The following is a 17,731-nucleotide window of genomic DNA, read 5'->3' as shown; positions in this document are numbered from 1 at the left end:
ATCCTTCTGGCTCCACCTTTCATTCTCTCCCATGCGCTGCAGCACCACATCCTTATTGGTCTTGAGCTGCCGTCAATCAGCCAGGCCCCATTGTGAGGTAAGTGATGGGATTGTCCCCTCTCTGTCCTGGGATGAGCTTCATCATTCATTGTGAATGGGGCAGTATCACAGAGCACAGGGGCTGGGGGGCTATTCCACCCACTGGAGCTGTACTCTCTCCCTCTGGAGATGCTGCAAATCTCTCCCAACTTCCCTCTTGTTGGAGTAAAAATGTTGAACAAAATTGGGACAATCACGCATCCCTGTTTTACTCCTGATCTGACTTGAAAAGGCTCACAGTAAGTGTTGCTGACCATAACTGTGGCAATCATGCCATCATGGAGGAGTCTTAGGATTCAAATGTACTTTTCCGGACACCCATGGGATAGGACATCCCATAGGAGTTGCCTTGATATCGAGTCAAAGGCTTTGGTGAGGTCAATGAATGCCATATACAAAGGTTGAAGTTGTTCACAACATTGTTCTTGTAGTTGTTGCACAGTGAAGATCATGCTGATCATTCCACGTGATGATCTAAAACCGGAAGGATCTTCTTTTTAAAGGCTTGAGCCGATTGTTCGTGAAACAGATGAGGATCTTTCTGGCTGTTACTAACAGGGAAATTCCATGATAGTAATCGTTACCACCTACAAAAGGAAAGGTGGTCGATTTGAATGCGGAAACTGAGTCTCTGAGGTCTGCTGGTACATCTTCATTTATCCAGATCTTGATGAGAAGTTGATGCAGTTGGTAATGAAGCAGGTTACCTCCAATTTTGTAGACCTTGGCTGGTATTCCATTGAGTCCAACTGCCTTGTTGTTTTTCAAGGTTTTGATGGCTTCCTTGACTTCTTCAAGAGTTGGTATTTTGCTTAGGGGAGTCATCAACGGACTGTTTTGGTATTTTGTTGATCACATTCCTGTCAAATGGGACAGTTTGATTTAGAAGATTTAAAAGTGCTCCCTCCATCTAGAATTGATGTCAGCATTGCTCTTCAGGATGGTTGAACTATCTTTGCTTTTGAAAGGGGCTTGACTGTGAGTGGATAGGCCAAAAATAGCTTTATTTGCATTGAAGAAGCCTCGAGTGTGGTTGGTGTCCACTAGTTGTTGGATTTCCTGAGCTTTCTTCCTCCACCATTGGTTTTTCAGATTTCAGATGCTCCTCTGGCTTGCAGCCTTGCATTCCTGTTAGTGTTTCCTTTTAGTATCTGATTGCTGGTGATCTTGTAAGGTGATGAAAGCTTTTCTCTTTTCATCGATACGTTGTTGGAGTAGTTTGTCATTATCATTGATCCAATCCTGATTTTTTTTCATCTTGAATCCAATTGTTTCTTTGCAGGAGGTGATGATAGTGTTCTTCAATTGATTCCATTGTTCTTCTATGGATGGTGGGACATGTTGAGGCATTAGTTCTTGAAGATTTTGTTGGAACTTCTGTACATGGTTGATGTCTTACAGGATGACAACATTGAACTTCTTGATAGTGTTCTGATGTTGGTGTTTCCTTTTGGGCTGAATCTTCATTCTCATGGTGGATGAGATGAATCGATGGTCTGCCCAGCACTCAATGGCACCAGTAACAGCTCTTGTTATCTTGTTGGTCCCGAGATCATACGATGATATAGTCGATGAGGTGCCAGTGTTTGGAGCCTGGATTCTGCCAGGAGACTTTATGCCTGTTTTTCTGGTGAAGTAGGGTGTTTGTAATCACCAGATTGTGTTCAACACCTTTGGTGAGGAAGAGTGTTCCATTGGCATTGACCTTGTCAACTCCTTCCCTGTCTATTATTCGAGGCCAGAGCCTATGATCTTTTCCAACTCTGGCACTGAAGTCTCCCAAGTGAATGATCTTGTCATTGTTGGGAAAGAGAAAAGGACGTCATCAAGTTGGGCGTAGAAGTTCTCCTTTACTTCATCTTCAGCATCCAGAGTTGGAGCATAGGCGCTGATGGCGGTGTCATGTTGGTTCTTGATGAGCTGGATTCGCAGAGCCATGAGACGTTCATTGATTCCCAGCAGTTTCTCTGTCAGCTTCTGAAGTAGGCTGTTTCAGATGGCAAAACCTACTCCATGGATCCTCAGTTGTTCAGGATCAAGTCCTTTCCAGAAAAAGGTGCATTAACTTTGCTCTTCTTTTGGTTGCCCTTCTCCAGCTCTGCAGGTCTCACTCAGAGCAAAGATGTCAAAGTTGAATTTTTGGAGTTCCTGGGCAACAAAGGCAGTTCTCCTCTCTGGCTAGTCTGGGTTTGGTTATCCATCAGAGTTCGTATATTCCAGGTTCCAAATTTCATAGTTTCACTTCTCGATGTTTTTCGACCGCATAATGGTGAACCCTCCGGACGTGGTTTTCCATACAGGGTGGGGTAAAGCAGACTATTGTAGGATACCTTTTCTAGCCCTCTCCAAGTTCAGGGTGAGCAGAGGGGATCCTAAATAAGGCTGCTCAGACCTGAATACTGCTACCAAACAACTTTCCAGCTTCTATCCAAAGGTTGAGTGACTGAATCAAGTATTCACCACTTTTGTGCTGGTTCTTAACTAGGAGCTTCCAGCCATCACATTGCCTGCTTCCATCGCCCTCCCCTGATCACCAAAAGACTTGAAGAAGTAGCCCACAGAGCGAAGATGCCTATGCAGGTGTTTGTTTAACATGTACTTGATGTTGCACTCCAAGAAGCACACAATACTTCACAAATCAACCAACTGATTCCAATTACATGGAGACCATGATGATCGGAGCTGATGGATTTGCTGCAGGTTTTATCCACCTTCACAGCCGTTGAGTTCAAACCACCATTGAGGTCTTGGTTGGATTGTTCTTTTTTAGGGACCTCACCTTTGTCCTTACCGCCATGTGACCCTACCAGGAACATAGCTCCAGGTGGCATCGCTCACAAGATCTCAGGACCACATAAGCTTCTCCACCACAACAAGGTGACAACCCACAGAGAGTAAGGGAAGGGATTAGTATATTAGTAAGGAAGGATTGCAGATCAGAAGAATAATATGTGAAATCTGTTTGAGTGTAGCTAAAAAACAGCAAAAAGCAGTGTTCATTTGTTGGAATCATTTATAGGCTAGTGATAGTGTGGATCATGGTGTTAATCAGGAGATGAGAGAAGTATCTAGCATGGGCACCACAGTAATCATGGGTGAAATCAAGGATAACCAATTGAGCACTAAAACCATGGAGGATGGGTTTCTTACCGATGGTTTCTTCGAACAGTATGTTGCGATGCTGACCAAAGGACAGGCTATTTTAGAACTAAAATTATATAGTAAAAAAGGATTTATTAACAATCGTGTTGTAAAAGAACCTTTAGGGACATGTGAGCACAGTACAATAGAATTTTACATCATGTCTTAAAGTGAAATAGTTCATTCTGAAGCAAGGGTGTTAAATTTGAATAAGGGAAATTATGAAGCACAAGTTGGCTGATGTGGAATGGAAAATGCATTAAGAGGCTTGACTATACATTCGCATTGCATTTTCTTTGAAGAACATGGCTTACAGCAACTATGTTTCTTTTAAGCTGCAAAAACTCAGGGAAGGTCAGTTAACCGTGGTTAACAAAGGTAAGGATTGTATAAGATTGAATGAAAATGCTCAAAACGTTGTCAGAATTAGTAGGAAATCTGGGGTTGAGAGATTTTCAGAATATGCAAAGGAGGATTAAGAAAGGGACAAAATGAGTGCAATCTCACAAAAAGCATAAAAATGAACTGTAAAAGCTTCTATGGATATATAAAAAGAAAAGGTTTGGCTAAGGCAAATGTAGGTCCATTAAATGCAAAACCAGGAGAATTTATAATGAGAAATAGAGAAAGGGCAGAGAACTAATTGATTAATTGGGCAGAATTTTATAGGAGTCAGAGACATGGTCAATGGTGAGATGTGTGGCAGTATCAAGCTATAAATGCTGTGAGGCTCAATTTGACATCAGGAACAGCTCACATGATCTTTTATGCTTTTCAGCGTGGCAAGATTCATGCAAAGTACTGGCAAGTTGCCAATTATTGTTTGTTAAACTTCTTGTTAACAGCCCAACTTACCCTATTAATATTGAACCTCTCATCTTACCAAACTTGACAACAAGTTCAATGACAGACAAATTGGCCAAGGAAACAAGGGTGAGCACCAGGCAGATTCAGCTCACCACTTGCTTTGAACAATTTCCATGTTTGAGCCCCTGACCATCATTGTATCCCAACCTCACCATGGTCAGGACCACACTCTCCATAGTTGGGACCTCTAAATAACAGTGGGACCTCACCACAGCTCCTGTGCATTCCAGAAAATGCCCTCTTCTCACCAGTAATTCTGTCCATTCTGCTAGTTCACATAAGGAAACCATAAATTTGCGTTATTTGTTAAGAGCCATCTCTGAGGCCAATCCTGCTCTCCCTTTTTGTGAATCTATTCCACTGTGCCATGTATTGAAGTGAAGGAGAGCTGCATTATTGGAAATTCTGTCTTTCGGATAAGATGCTAAACCAATGCCTGCCTGACATTTTTTTCGAAGAAGAAGAAGAGCAGATCAAAACCTCACAAACATTTGTCCCTTAATCATTGCCAAAAAATATCATAAATGGATCATTTCTGTCACTGTTGCTTTGACCCGATAACGGACAAAATCTTACTGATGCCTTTGTAATGTGCTTTCGTTGTTCTACTGTTGTAACACTACTTTTATGTTATTTTCCAGTTTGGATTACCTGCAGGAACTTGGCCTTTCTGCCTTTCCGCACTCGTGTTTCTGCTGATTACCAGTAACAACAAAGCTATTTATAAATTGCCACTCAATAAAGTGGCCTCCCCTGAGGCAAACAGAAAAGTTTACAAGCAGTTGCTGAAACATGACCAATATGAATGAAAAGGAACATTGTAAAATTTTGGAATGGAAATCTTTGTTTTGAACCTGTGGGTAAACATATGGCTCAATCTAAGTGTATATAGTAAAATGCTTACTTGTAATTTGATCGTACTTGACATGTTAAATGTGTATCAATGCTTTTAATTTTAAGTATCAGAAATATATGAATTTGCAACACTTTCAACTTAGCTTTCAGCTTAGTTCAAATTAATGTCAAGGGGCGGGCATACAAACTGGTGAAAATCAATTTCAGTATCAATATCAAAGTAATTTATGGTTTCTTGGAAATAAATGTTCTTTTGAGTAAGATAGAGAACAGAAACACTTTGAGATGTTTCAAAAGTCACTTGATACAGTAGGATTGGCTAGCAGTAGTGGATGAATGCATAATCTTACTTAACTATACTTTGCTTGAAATTTACATTTGTCTTCCCATTCATTTGTGTGATATAAACAATGTTGGCCAGGATTTGGAGATGTACAACTGGGGTGTACAAAGTTAAAAATCACACAACACCAGGTTATAGTCCAACATGTTTAATTGGAAGCACTAGCTTTCGGAGCGCTGCTCCTCCACAACCACCTGATGAAGGAGCAGCGTTCCGAAAGCTAGTGCTTCCAATTAAACCTGCTGGACCATAACTTGGTTTGTGTGATTTTTAATATTGGCCAAGTTTTCAGTTATTGCCCATCCCTTGTGACATTGATAGAGAAGTACCTTCTAGAACAACTGCAGTCCATTGGAATTAAAGCTTTTCATTGTGGCTTTGGTATAATTGAATAACATGCTCAGTTATATCAAAGACTAATTATTAATTAAGTACATGTGCCAAAATAATGCTACCATCAGTATGGGTATTGTAGTTTACTGCATTAACCTTGTATTAAAGACTAACTTAGAGAAAAACATTATTTTTTTTTAACTATTTTTTAACTGATAAAATATTCTCTACAATTGTGCTATTAATAGAGATATCTAACAGTTTTCCATCCATTTAAAATGAATATTGTCACCAAAAGAATGAAGCAAATGCTTTGAGCATTTGCAGCAACAATGCCGATTGTTCTACCAACAGTAATGGTGGAAACAGAATTGTCAAAAGTGTTTTCAAAGTAAAAGGAGATGGGTGTAGAACAAATGGGTATCACTTTCAATGAGTCACTGTAGGAATATTTCCTGACTACTAACTACTTCTTGGTACAATTAACACAGTTTTAAATGGATAGATAACCATGACCAGCCTAATGGTGGTATCACTGGGAGTGTAAGTTTAAAAAATCATGCATTTTTATAACTTGTTATTTTTATATAGGTCTGTAATGCCATTGAGGTAATCAGATAAATAGAAAAGTACAATTTACAAATTTATCACAATGCTAACTCCCAAAATATTGGAACAAAAATACCAATAACCATGTCAACATAATTTACATAAGGGTCAGACCACACTCCTATTCTGCGCTCAGCCTTTCATGTACAATCACAACAATATCACAGCACGCCCAGTATAAACATCAATTAAGCCAGTATGGATCCCATAAATATCAAAGCACATACTCTTCACATGTCCTAGAAAAAAGAACCTATAAAATGTATCGATACAAACTCCAATAAATTGTATTGTGTATCCATCTTAATGCTGCCAGCATATTCTGCATAAAAGCCAAAGCATAAAACTACAGATGTTCCAAAATGTTAGCAATCTTTTGCAAATATCAAGCAGCATTAAAAAATCCATTAATATTCCAGAATGTCATGTATAAATGTATCTGCACAAATATTGATTTGTCTCATAAATAACAAACACATATGTTGTGAGGCATATCATAACATGTTCACCAGAAGTAACAGAGCACATTTCCATTAATATCTCAGAACATTTCCTTCAAAATCATAACACAAATCTTAATAAATTTTACATTATAACTACCATAAATCTTACAACATAAATCTTAACTAGCCAAGGATGTCTCTGTCAGCATTGCAAAGCATTTCCAAACATAACCCAGCATAAGCTTCAATATATAAAACAGCGTATCCACCTTAAATACTATCATACAGTCCAGTGAATGTCCTAACACTTGGCCCTTAAATATCACAACATGACTTCAATGAATATCATTGCACAAACATTAATATAATACCAATTGCCTCATAAATATTCTGGAAGAAACCTCATAAATATCATAAAAGCCCCACTAAAATCTCAACATAAATGCCAAAGATTATCACAGACACAATTACATTATGATCAACATAATCTTCAACAAATATCCCATCATATCTCACATAAATGTCACAGCAGCTACATTAATTATTATCTTTCCCTGTAACTATCACAACTTATTTCTGCATCATAACAATAGAGCCCATCTTCCAATTATATCGAGCGCAACCCCAGTAAAGAACACAGGATCTTCCTCCAAATAATAGCACATTCTCATAAGAATAACAGATTTATGTCTCATGAAAGTAGCCCATAAACTATCACAAAAAAAATCCCTTTTTCATACCCTTGTGGTTAACAATTCCAAACAGTATTAGCACTATCAAATGCATACGTTAAGTAAGTATATTCTGCACTATGAAATTCAGATCGTTTTGTCTGTGTAAGTGTTTTGAGGAAACAACCAAAGTGATTGATGAGGGCAGAGTGGTAGACATTGTTTACTCAGATTTTAGTTAAGTCTTTGACAAGGTTCCACATGATAGACTAATTAGTAAAGTTAGATCACATGGGATTCAGTGTAGGTTTGCTAGTTGGATACAAAGTTGGCTTTATGTTAGGAGACAGAGGGTAGTGGTGGAAGTTTATTTTTTGGACTGGACACCTGTGACCAGCAGTGTTCCACAGGGATCGGTATTGGGTCAACTTTTGCTTGTTATTTATATAAATGTTTTGGATAAGAATTTTGGAAGCAAGGTTATTAAGTTTGCAGATGACAACAAAATTGGTGGTACAGTAGACAGTAAAAAAGGTTATCTAAGATTACAAAGAGATCTGGATCAAATGGTCAATGGGTTGAGGAGGAGGAGGAGGAAGCAGGAGGACCTGAAGTTGGATAAATGTGAGGTATTGCTTTTGGTAATACAAACAAGGGCAGGACTTATAGAATTAATGGTGTGGCCCCAGATAGTGTTGTAGAACAGAGAGAGACCTAGGGGATCAGGTACATAATTTGTTGAAATGTACATCATATGTAGACAAGGTGGTTAAGGAGGCATTTAGCAAGCTTGCCTTCCCAGCTGAAACCTTTGAGTATAGGAGTGGGGATATCATGCTGAGGTTATGCAGGACATTGGTGAGGCCTCTTCCGGAGTACTGTGTGCAGTTCTGAAGGCCCTATTATAGGTAGCATATTATTCAGGTTCAGAAAAGTTTTATGAGGATGTTGCCAGGAATGGAGGGTTTAAGTTATAGAAACTGACTGGAAAGAATGGAACTTTTTTCACTGGAGCATAGGAGGTTGAGGAAGTTTATAAAATCATGAGGAGCATAGATGAGATGAATGACAAGCGTCTTTTCCCTGGGATGGGGGAGTTCAAAACTAGGGGGCATTTTTTAAGATTAGGGGAGGAAGTTTTAAAAAGGACACAATGGGCAACATTTTTTTACACAGACAGTGGTTTGTGTGTTGAGTGAACTGCCAGTGAAATATTTAAAACATATTTGGATACGTTCATGAATAGGAAAGGTTTGGAGTGATATAGGCCAAGCACTGGCAGATGAGACCTGTTTAATTTGGGAAAATAGTCAGCATGGATTGGTTGGACCAAAGGGCCTGTTTTCATGCTGTATGACTATGACTGAATGACTATTTACAATGGATATGTATTATTGTTATATATTAATTGCTGCCAAGTTACAATTTCTACTTCCAATTGTACTATGCCTTTAATTTTGAATTAATGTATATTGTTTTGCAAAGATAAAGTCCACCATCCTCACTGCAACTTAAAAAGGTTTGTGAAGGACATTTGTATTACTTAGTTTATTCCAAATAACAAGAATCAACTTGTTTTATCTAAAATATGAAGAGCTGTGATAAGCTAAGTTTATTTTTTTCCACATCAGCTAAATAAGATAATATGTATTCAAATTTTTGAGATCTACTTAAAAACAATAGTACATTGTTCTGTTAACATTTTTAGATGAGAAAAATGTATTGGAAATAAAATTAATGTATTGGCTATTCAGTTCACTGGTCGTTTCATTTGATGTATTTCATATATGGTGTACTTCATATATGGTGATTCTCTATACGTAAGACATGAGTTCATTAACTGTAGTTTTAAATTATTAATTCTTTGCAGACTTCTACATAATAATAACTGTCCCAGATTAGATTAGATTAGGTTCCCTACAGTATGGAAACAGGCCCTTCGGCCCAATAAGTCCACACCAACCCTCCGAAGAGTAACCCATCCAGACCCATTTCCCTCTGACTAACGCACCTAACCTATGGGCAATTTAGCACGGCCAATCCACCTGACCTGCACATTTTTGGACTGTGGGAGGAAACCTGAGCACTTGGAGGAAACCCACGCAGGACAGGTCACAGCTGACTCCTTTCTAAAAAATCCATAACAATTGAAAACGGTAAAGATTGACTACTAACTGCACAGTGTAACCAAAATGTATTTGCAGGACTTAGTCTGAATTCTATGCCAAATATACTTATTGAGGTACAATATGTATTAGTCTATAAAACTGCACTTCTTAAAAAAGCTTTCCCAATGCCTCAGCGGATAAGTGGAAAGTTGACAAGTCCCTAATTCCATTCCTTCTCTGTGCTTAATTTATTTCTGCCAAAATAGAAATTAGCATAGGACAGCTGGTGGAAATAAACTTTAAGGAAATGGATATCAGCCTGGGTTAGAGCCTCTGATCTTTTTAAAGCTTTTATCTAGCTTTAGTAGCTACTGGGAAGAATAGATTTAGGCTAGATTCCTGTCAATGGTCAAAGTTCACCAATATTCATATTTAATTTTAAAAATGAAAAATTGTCAGTTGGAAGAAATATCTGAGAGCTGGGGAGTCAACCTTCAAAACGAGTTAGTAGATTCAAGTGAGGGAGGAAACAAACTGTAGTCACTTACTAATAATTTAATCATACGCTGGTTTCAATGTAGCAATGCACAAACCTCTTGCAAGGATGCCTACCTTGAAGAAGTTCTCCTCCTCCCTCCACAAGAATCTCAGTGAGTGTCTCTCTCACTGCAACCCTCTGGTCATCTCCTCTGCCCCGAAGCTCTTCAACCATGTACTGACAGCACTGTCCTCATGACTTGACCTACCTGCTAATCCCCCTTCCCACCTATCCGCTCCACCCTCCCCTCTGACCTATCACCTCCATCACCTACTGTACTCTTTGCTACCTTCTCCCACCCTCCTCTCTGACCTATCACCTCCATCCCCACCCCCATTCACCTATTGTACTCTTTGCTACCTTCCCCCACCCTCCTCTCTGACCTATCACCTCCATCCCCACCCCCATTCACCTATTGTGCTCTTTGCTACCTTCCCCCACCCTCCTCTCTGACCTATCACCTCCATCCCCACCCCCATTCACCTATTGTACTCTTTGATACCTTCTCCCCAACCCCATTTACCTCTCCACCCTGGAGGCTCTCTGCCTCTATTCCTGATGAAGGGCTTTTGCCGGAAACATCTGCTATGCTTTTCTAGCACCACTCTGATCTAAGCATTGGACCCAAAATGTTAACTCTGATTTTTCTTCACAGATACTGCCAGACCTGCTGAGCTTTTACAAAAACTTCTGTTTTTGCTTCCTTTTATTTCCTCCTCTGCTGTTGATCTGCTTCATTATTTCAAAGTTCTGACTAAAACAGTGTTGTAACTTGATGAACAGATTGTCGCCCTTTTGAACAATTGAACATGGAAACTAAAACCAGTAGGCCATTTGACCTTATAGGAGAAAGTGAGGACTGCAGATGCTGGAGATCAGATTCCTGAAGAAGGGCTTATGCCCAAAACGTCGATTCTCCTGTTCCTTGGATGCTGCCTGACCTGCTGCGCTTTTCCAGCAACACATTTTCAGCATTTGACCTTATAGCCATGTTCCACTTTTCAATATCATCATGGTTGATCCTCTATCTCAATGCCATATTTCCACATTCTCCCCATACTGCAAGAAACTTATAGTATCTAAAAAAAACCCTATCTCTTCTTGAATATACTCAAGGATTTGGTCTCCACAAGCTTCAGGGATAGAGAAATCCATATGTTCAATATGCTTGAAGTAAATAATGTTTCCTGATCTCTGGCCGACACAGCATTCTGAGATTACATCCCTGGTTCTAGACAGGGAAAAGAGGGAAACTTGCTCCCTCATCTAGTCTGTCCAGCCTTGTTCAAATTCAGTATGTTTCAAACAGATCCCTTCTCATTCTTCTTAACTCTAGTGAAGACAGGCCCAGTCAAACCAACCTGTCTTTCATAGGACACTCCTATTATCCCTGGTATTATCTTTGTGAATCTCAGCTGCACTTTATCTGGGCCAGGTAGGTAAAGAAACCAAAATTGCACGCAATACACCAGATGAGGTCTCACCAAGGTCATGTTTAATTGCAGTAACATATCCCTACCTCTGAGCTCAGATCGTCTTGCAATGAAGGCCAATATACCATATGCCTTCCTAATTGCTTGATGCACCAGCCCATCTACTTCAGTTGACTCGTGAACATGGACACCCAATTCACTTAATATATCTTCATTTCCCAGTAGATCAAAATTTAAATAATACTCTTCCTTTCCTATCTTCACACCAGTGTATAACTTATTTTTGCGTTCACTCCTGGGATGTGGGCGTGGCTGGCTGGCCAGCATTTATTGCTGTCCCTAGTTGCCTTGACCAGGTGATGATAAACTTCTTAAACCACTGCAGACCACATGCTATTGGTTGACCAACAATACCCTTAGGGAGAGAATTACAGGATTTTGACCCAGTGCCAGTGAAGGAATGGTTAGCGGCTTGGAGGGGAACTTGCGGGTGGTGGTGTTCCTATTTATTTACTGACATTGCTTCTCCAGATGGAAGTGGTTGTGGCTTTGGAAGGTGCTGTCGAAAGATCATTCGTGAATTTCTGCAATGCACTTTGTAGATAGTACTGAGCATCAGTGGTGGAGGGATTGGATGCTTCTGATTGTGGCGCCAGTCAAACAGGCTGCTTTGACCAAGATGCTGTCACATTTCTTGAATGTTGTTGGAGCTGCATCCATCCAGGCAAGTGGGGAGTATTCCGTCATATCACTCTCTTGTGCCTTGTAGATAGTGGAGAGGTTTTGGGAATCAGGAGGTGAATTACTTGCCATAGTATACCTAGCCTCTGATGTGCTCTTGTAGCCACCCTGTTTATGTGACAAGTCCAGTTGAGTTTCTCGTCAATGGTAACCCCATGGATGATAACGTGGAGGGGGGGGGGGAATTCAGTGATAGTAATGTACGACAAGGGTGATGATTAAATTGTCTCTTTTTGGAAATTGTCATTGTGTAGTGTGAATGTTACTTGCCAGTTGGCAGTCCAAACCTGGATGTTATCCAGATCTTGCTGCATTTGGACTGCTTCATTATCTGAGGAAGCATGATTGTGCTGAACTTTGTGCAATCACTAGGAAAGGAACATCCCATTCTGCCCTTATTATAGAAGGAGGATCATTGATAAAGCAGCTGAAGATGGTTGGACCTAGGCCACTATCCTGAGGAACTCCTGCTGAGATGTCCTGGAGCTGAGACAACTTCACATTTAACTACATTGAATTGCATCTGCGATGTGTTCACCCGCTCAATCTACTTGTCTAAATCACCTTAATGCCCCCATGTATCCTCCACACAACTCACAATCCTGCTCAACTTTGTGTTGTTAGCAAACTTAAAAATGTTACATTTACTTACCTCATCTCAGTGATTTATATATGTTGTGAATAGCTGTGGCACAGCACTGATCCTTGCACTGACCCCACTAGTGACTACCCATATCCTGGAGTAGGATCTATTTATTTGAATTTTCCTTTTTCTGTCGGTCAACAAATGTTGACCCATCTCGGTATATTACCATCTATTTCATGTGCTTCAAATTTACCTATTAACTTTTTATCTGAGACCCTATCAAAAAAACCTTCTGAAAATCTACATGCACAACATCTATTGGTTCTTTTTTATCTTATCTTCTTTGTTCAGGATAACGTGCCTTTCATAAATCATGCTGCCTTTGTCTAATCATGCTAATGCTTCCCAGGTGGTCTGTTGTTAGAGTAAACTTTTATATAAACTCTAGAATTTTCCCTGTGTCCAGTATTTCCAGAGCCCCTTCTTTAAATATTCAGCAGTAGATTATCCAGCCCTAAACCTTATTAATTTGTCAGCCCTAAATCTTATTAATTCCCACAGCACTACTTTCTTACTAACACTGATTTCCTTCAGGTTCTTTGGCCTGTGCTGGTCTTTTATCCTACTCTAAGATCAGACTAACATACATATCCTGCATTGAAGTATCTCCCATGTGCCTATCTAAGAGTCGCTTCAATATCCCGAATGTATCTGGCTCTACTCCCACTGCTGGCAGGAGAAAGTGAGGACTGAAAATGCTGGAGATCAGAGCTGAAAAATGTGTTGCTGGAAAAGCGCAGCAGGTCAGGCAGCATCCAAGGAGCAGGAGAATCGATGTTTCAGGCATAAGCTTGAAGAAGGGCTTATGCCTGAAACATCGATTCTCCTGCTCCTTGGATGCTGCCTGTCCCACTGCTGGCAGTCCATGCCATGCACCCACCACATTCGGCATAAAGACCCATCTCTGACATCTCCTCAAACCTTCCTCCAATCACATTAAAATTATGCCTCCTCGTAATAGACATTTCTGTCCTGGGAAAAAGGTCTCTGGCTATCCACTCTATCTATGCCTTTCAACATCTTGATCACCTCTATAAAGTCACCACTCATCATTCTTCACTCCAATGGGAAAAACCCTAGCTCCCTTTCTTCAAAAGACATGCCCCCCAGTCCAGGAGGTGCCTGGTAAATCTCCTGTGCACCCTCTCTAAAGTTTCCACATTTTCCTTGTAATAAGGTGACCAGAACCAAGCACAATATTCCAAGTATAGTCCAACTGGGGCTATATAGAGCTGCAGCATAACCTTGCAGTTCTTAAACTCCATCCCCCTGCTAATGAAAGCCAACAAACCATATGCCTTCTTAACAACCCAATCAACATGGGTGGCAACTTTGAGGGACCTATGGACGTGGACCCCAAGATCCCTCTGTTCCTCCACACTGCCAAGAATCCTGCCTTTAACCCTGTATTCTATATTCAAATCCAACCTTCCAAAGTGAATCACTTCACACTTTTCCAGGTTGACCTCCATCTGGCACTTCTCAGCTCAGGACTGCATCCTGTCAATGTCCCATCGCAACCTACAACAGCTCTCCACACTATCCACAACTCCACCAACCTTCGTATCATCAGCAAACCTACTAACCCACCCTTCCACTTTCTCATCCAAGTCTTTTGTAAAAATCACAAAGAGCAGAGGTTCCAGAACCTCTGATACATTGCAAATATCTTATACAGAAATTGTCATGACCAACAGCCAATGTCATTCACTCTAGCTAGTTTGCATATATTATATATCATATGTTTTCCTTTGATATGTCTTAGTTAAATATAAGTTTATAATGTTATGTGCCATGATCTCCACACCCCAGCTAAAAAATCAGTTGATGGGGCTGACTCCCACAATCAGAGACTGAGAGCTCTCAAATGTGGGCATGCCACAGTGAGCACTGACCAGTACCGGTACAACACCGGTGCTAAAGGAGATGTCAGTGATTGATATGACCTTTCTGAGCATTTGGAAAAAAGGATGGAGAACTTGTAAGTGCGTGGGTGCTGTATTTTGAGAGCAAGAAGGGAATCTGGTATACCTTAGGGTGGGTGGCAGCTGAGGTCTCAGGGTTGATGGCACCTAGGGAGATAGGATTTCACCCTGGGGACCCTCCCGATGGACCCAGGCGTTGGTTATGCCACCACCAGCCTATAGTGAGGAAACCTTCCAGGATGGCTGTCCTGCTGTAGGCTTCTCCCATTAATGGTTTAATCCTATCAGTGGTGGGATAAGGTCCTTAAGTGGTTACTAATTGCCCACATAAAGAATTTCAATTGGCTTATCAGAAGATGGTCCCTTCAGGCCAGCCCACCACTGATTTACAGAGGAACCTCGATTATCAGGCATTCGAATATCCGATTACCAGATTATCCAGCAAGATTGCAAGGTCCCGATGATCAGTTGAACAATGCAGTCCATTCTCTGAAATTCGATTAGCTGAACAAAGTACTTCCCGCCCATGTCCTTTGGATATTCAAGGTTCGTCTGTAATTGCAGTGGTGACAGGGACTTAATTTGCTTCCTTGCTTGATGGAGTAACGTAAAATCCAGAATCAGGCTGAGCAAAGCAAGACCTCAATATAACACGGTGAACAGCCATTGAAGTCTTCTTTCAGTTCGCATCAAAGAATGAGCTAAATGTAGAGATGTATCACTTTTCTTTTGGTCGTATTTATGTGGCTGACACCATCAGAGGTTCTGTACCATTGGGTATAGTAAAGCTAAACATGCTGAATATCTTGCAGCAACTTCAGTATTGGCACTATCTGGATTTCATTTAATTGCAACACAACAAATGAACATTCAACATACATTGTAATATGGAAATAGTGGTAATAAATTCACAGATTGTGTTCAGTCTATGACTGATGGGCTTCAAGTGTTCATAACACCATTACGAAAGCTTCAGATTAGGTAGTTTTACTTTCTTCTGTGTTGGCTTGATTTAATCTCGGGTTTACAATTGTAGTTATATAATCCCTACAGTGCAGGGAGAGGCCCTTAGCCCAGAGACTGCACCGATCCTGTGAGACCATTCCATCTAGACCTAACCATCCATGCTATCTCTATATTTAGTATGGCCAATCCACCTACCCTACACATCCCAGGACACTATGGGGCAACTTAGCATAGAGTACACACTTAACCTGTGGGAGGACTATATTTGGACTGTGGGAGGAAACCAGAGCACCCAGCAGAAACCCATGTAGGTAGACAAAACATGCAAACTCCACAGACAGTCACCTAACGTTAAAATTGAACCCAGGTCCCTGGTGCTGTGAGACAGCAGTGCTGCCTGAGCCATCATTGTGGCCATCTTGTTTCCCTGACTTCAGCTTACCTTGAATAAATTGTATGTATTGCTCTGATATCATATTATGCATTTTTTAGTTTGAAACTAATGCTATTCAATAAACTTTGAAATATCCTATATGATTATTGTCTTTGTTTTGTTCGAAAGCAACTTTACCTTCCATAAACCTTCTAAATTTACTTGTGCTAACTTTTTCTCAGCTTTCAAATACCTTGAACTTTCTAAACCTCTTTTAACACCTTGCCCATTGCAAAATTGATTTCAAACATATTGTTTCACTAATGCAAGCCACCTACCCAAACATAGTTATAAATCAATAATTTCATTCTTTTTCAAACATTTACTCTGTTGAATTGATTTCATCTTAAATGTGGTTCCTGTTCTCCAGTTGTGTAATTTAACAGGAAGAAATTCAATGCTATTACTGTCCTTTAAACTTAGAGATCATAGTACACAATACTTATCTTATTCTCCTCAGTACTGTCAGTGCCCAAACGTACCCTGGTACAAGTTGAGTGATGAACAATAGTGGCTGAAATAAACTATACAGATTGAAAAACAACCCTTTGTTTAAGAATTACATTAACTGGCAAATAATTTGTGTTATTTATTGATAGGTTTATACTTATAATTGTAACCAATTATAATTTGAATAATGTGATATTTTGAAACTCCTTGTTGCTTTTGTAAGGTATCTTTAAATATGAGCAAAATCAGCTTACCGTTTTGCAGCAAAGTCCAATGTTATCTTTGTAACACAAAAAGTGGAATATGTGTATACCTTTCTTGGAACTATTAGTAAATTGCGCTTGCTGGGTGAGAAACAGACTTTATTTGAAGCATATTATTTTTCCCACGGTGCGTGGGAAGTTAGATAACATTGTGTATTCATATAATTCAGACTGCTGTTCACAATAAATTTATCAAATGCCAAAAATGTAAGAGGAATAAAGTTAGTCCGTTGGTTATTCAGTTCACTCAGATATTTCATCCAGTGTATTTTGGATGTGAAGATTGTTTGTTGCTTCTAGGTATATGAAGGATTGTTTCATGTTCTGTAGCTTTACATTACTAACTCTGTACCATATTTAGAAATATTCTATTACAACAATATTAAATCCAGTGTAAAGGTTAAAATGAATTTACATAAATTGTGTATTTGTAAACTAAAAATGCAATAATGTGGTTTTCAATATCTATTCTATATTCTTTAACAAATCTATCGATGTGTTACAAAACGACATGATTTAAAAGCTTCCCTAATGCCTCAGTGGATAATCGCAAATTCCAGTAAGATAGTGAGCTTTGCAATCCTGGCAAGTTCCAGATTCAATTCATTGTCTGTATGTAGTTAAATTGTCTCAGCCAGGATTAGCGATTTTTTTAATATTAGATAAGATTCCCTACAGTGTGGAAACAGGCTCTTTGGCCCAACAAGTCCACACTGACCCTCCAAAGAGTAACCCATCCAGACCCATTTCCCTCTGACTGATCCACCTAACACTATGGATAATTTAGCATGGCCAATTCACCTGACCTGCACATCTTTTGGATCGTGGGAGGAAGCCCACGCAGACACAGGGAGAATGTGCAAACTC

At 39.9% G+C, this 17,731-nt stretch overlaps 1 protein-coding gene across 1 annotated transcript in view; it reads left to right on the top strand.

The window, feature by feature from the left end:
• Positions 1-5,420, top strand: part of LOC122547714 (urea transporter 2-like) — a 72,872-nt gene extending 67,452 nt beyond the window's left edge. The window contains exon 9 of the mRNA XM_043686332.2: positions 4,749-5,420. Within this exon, the coding sequence (XP_043542267.2) occupies positions 4,749-4,916 (168 nt within the window). The 3' untranslated portion in view covers positions 4,917-5,420. The remainder of the gene's footprint in view (positions 1-4,748) is intronic.
• The last annotated feature ends 12,311 nt before the right edge of the window (positions 5,421-17,731 follow it).

This window comes from Chiloscyllium plagiosum, unplaced genomic scaffold (assembly GCF_037043375.1).
Source record: "Chiloscyllium plagiosum isolate Xiang-an unplaced genomic scaffold, Cpla_swu_hap1 HiC_scaffold_1, whole genome shotgun sequence".
NCBI lineage: Eukaryota > Metazoa > Chordata > Chondrichthyes > Orectolobiformes > Hemiscylliidae > Chiloscyllium > Chiloscyllium plagiosum.
The sequence above is the reverse complement of the archived record's forward strand: the minus strand, read 5'-3'. Positions and strand labels throughout refer to the sequence as shown.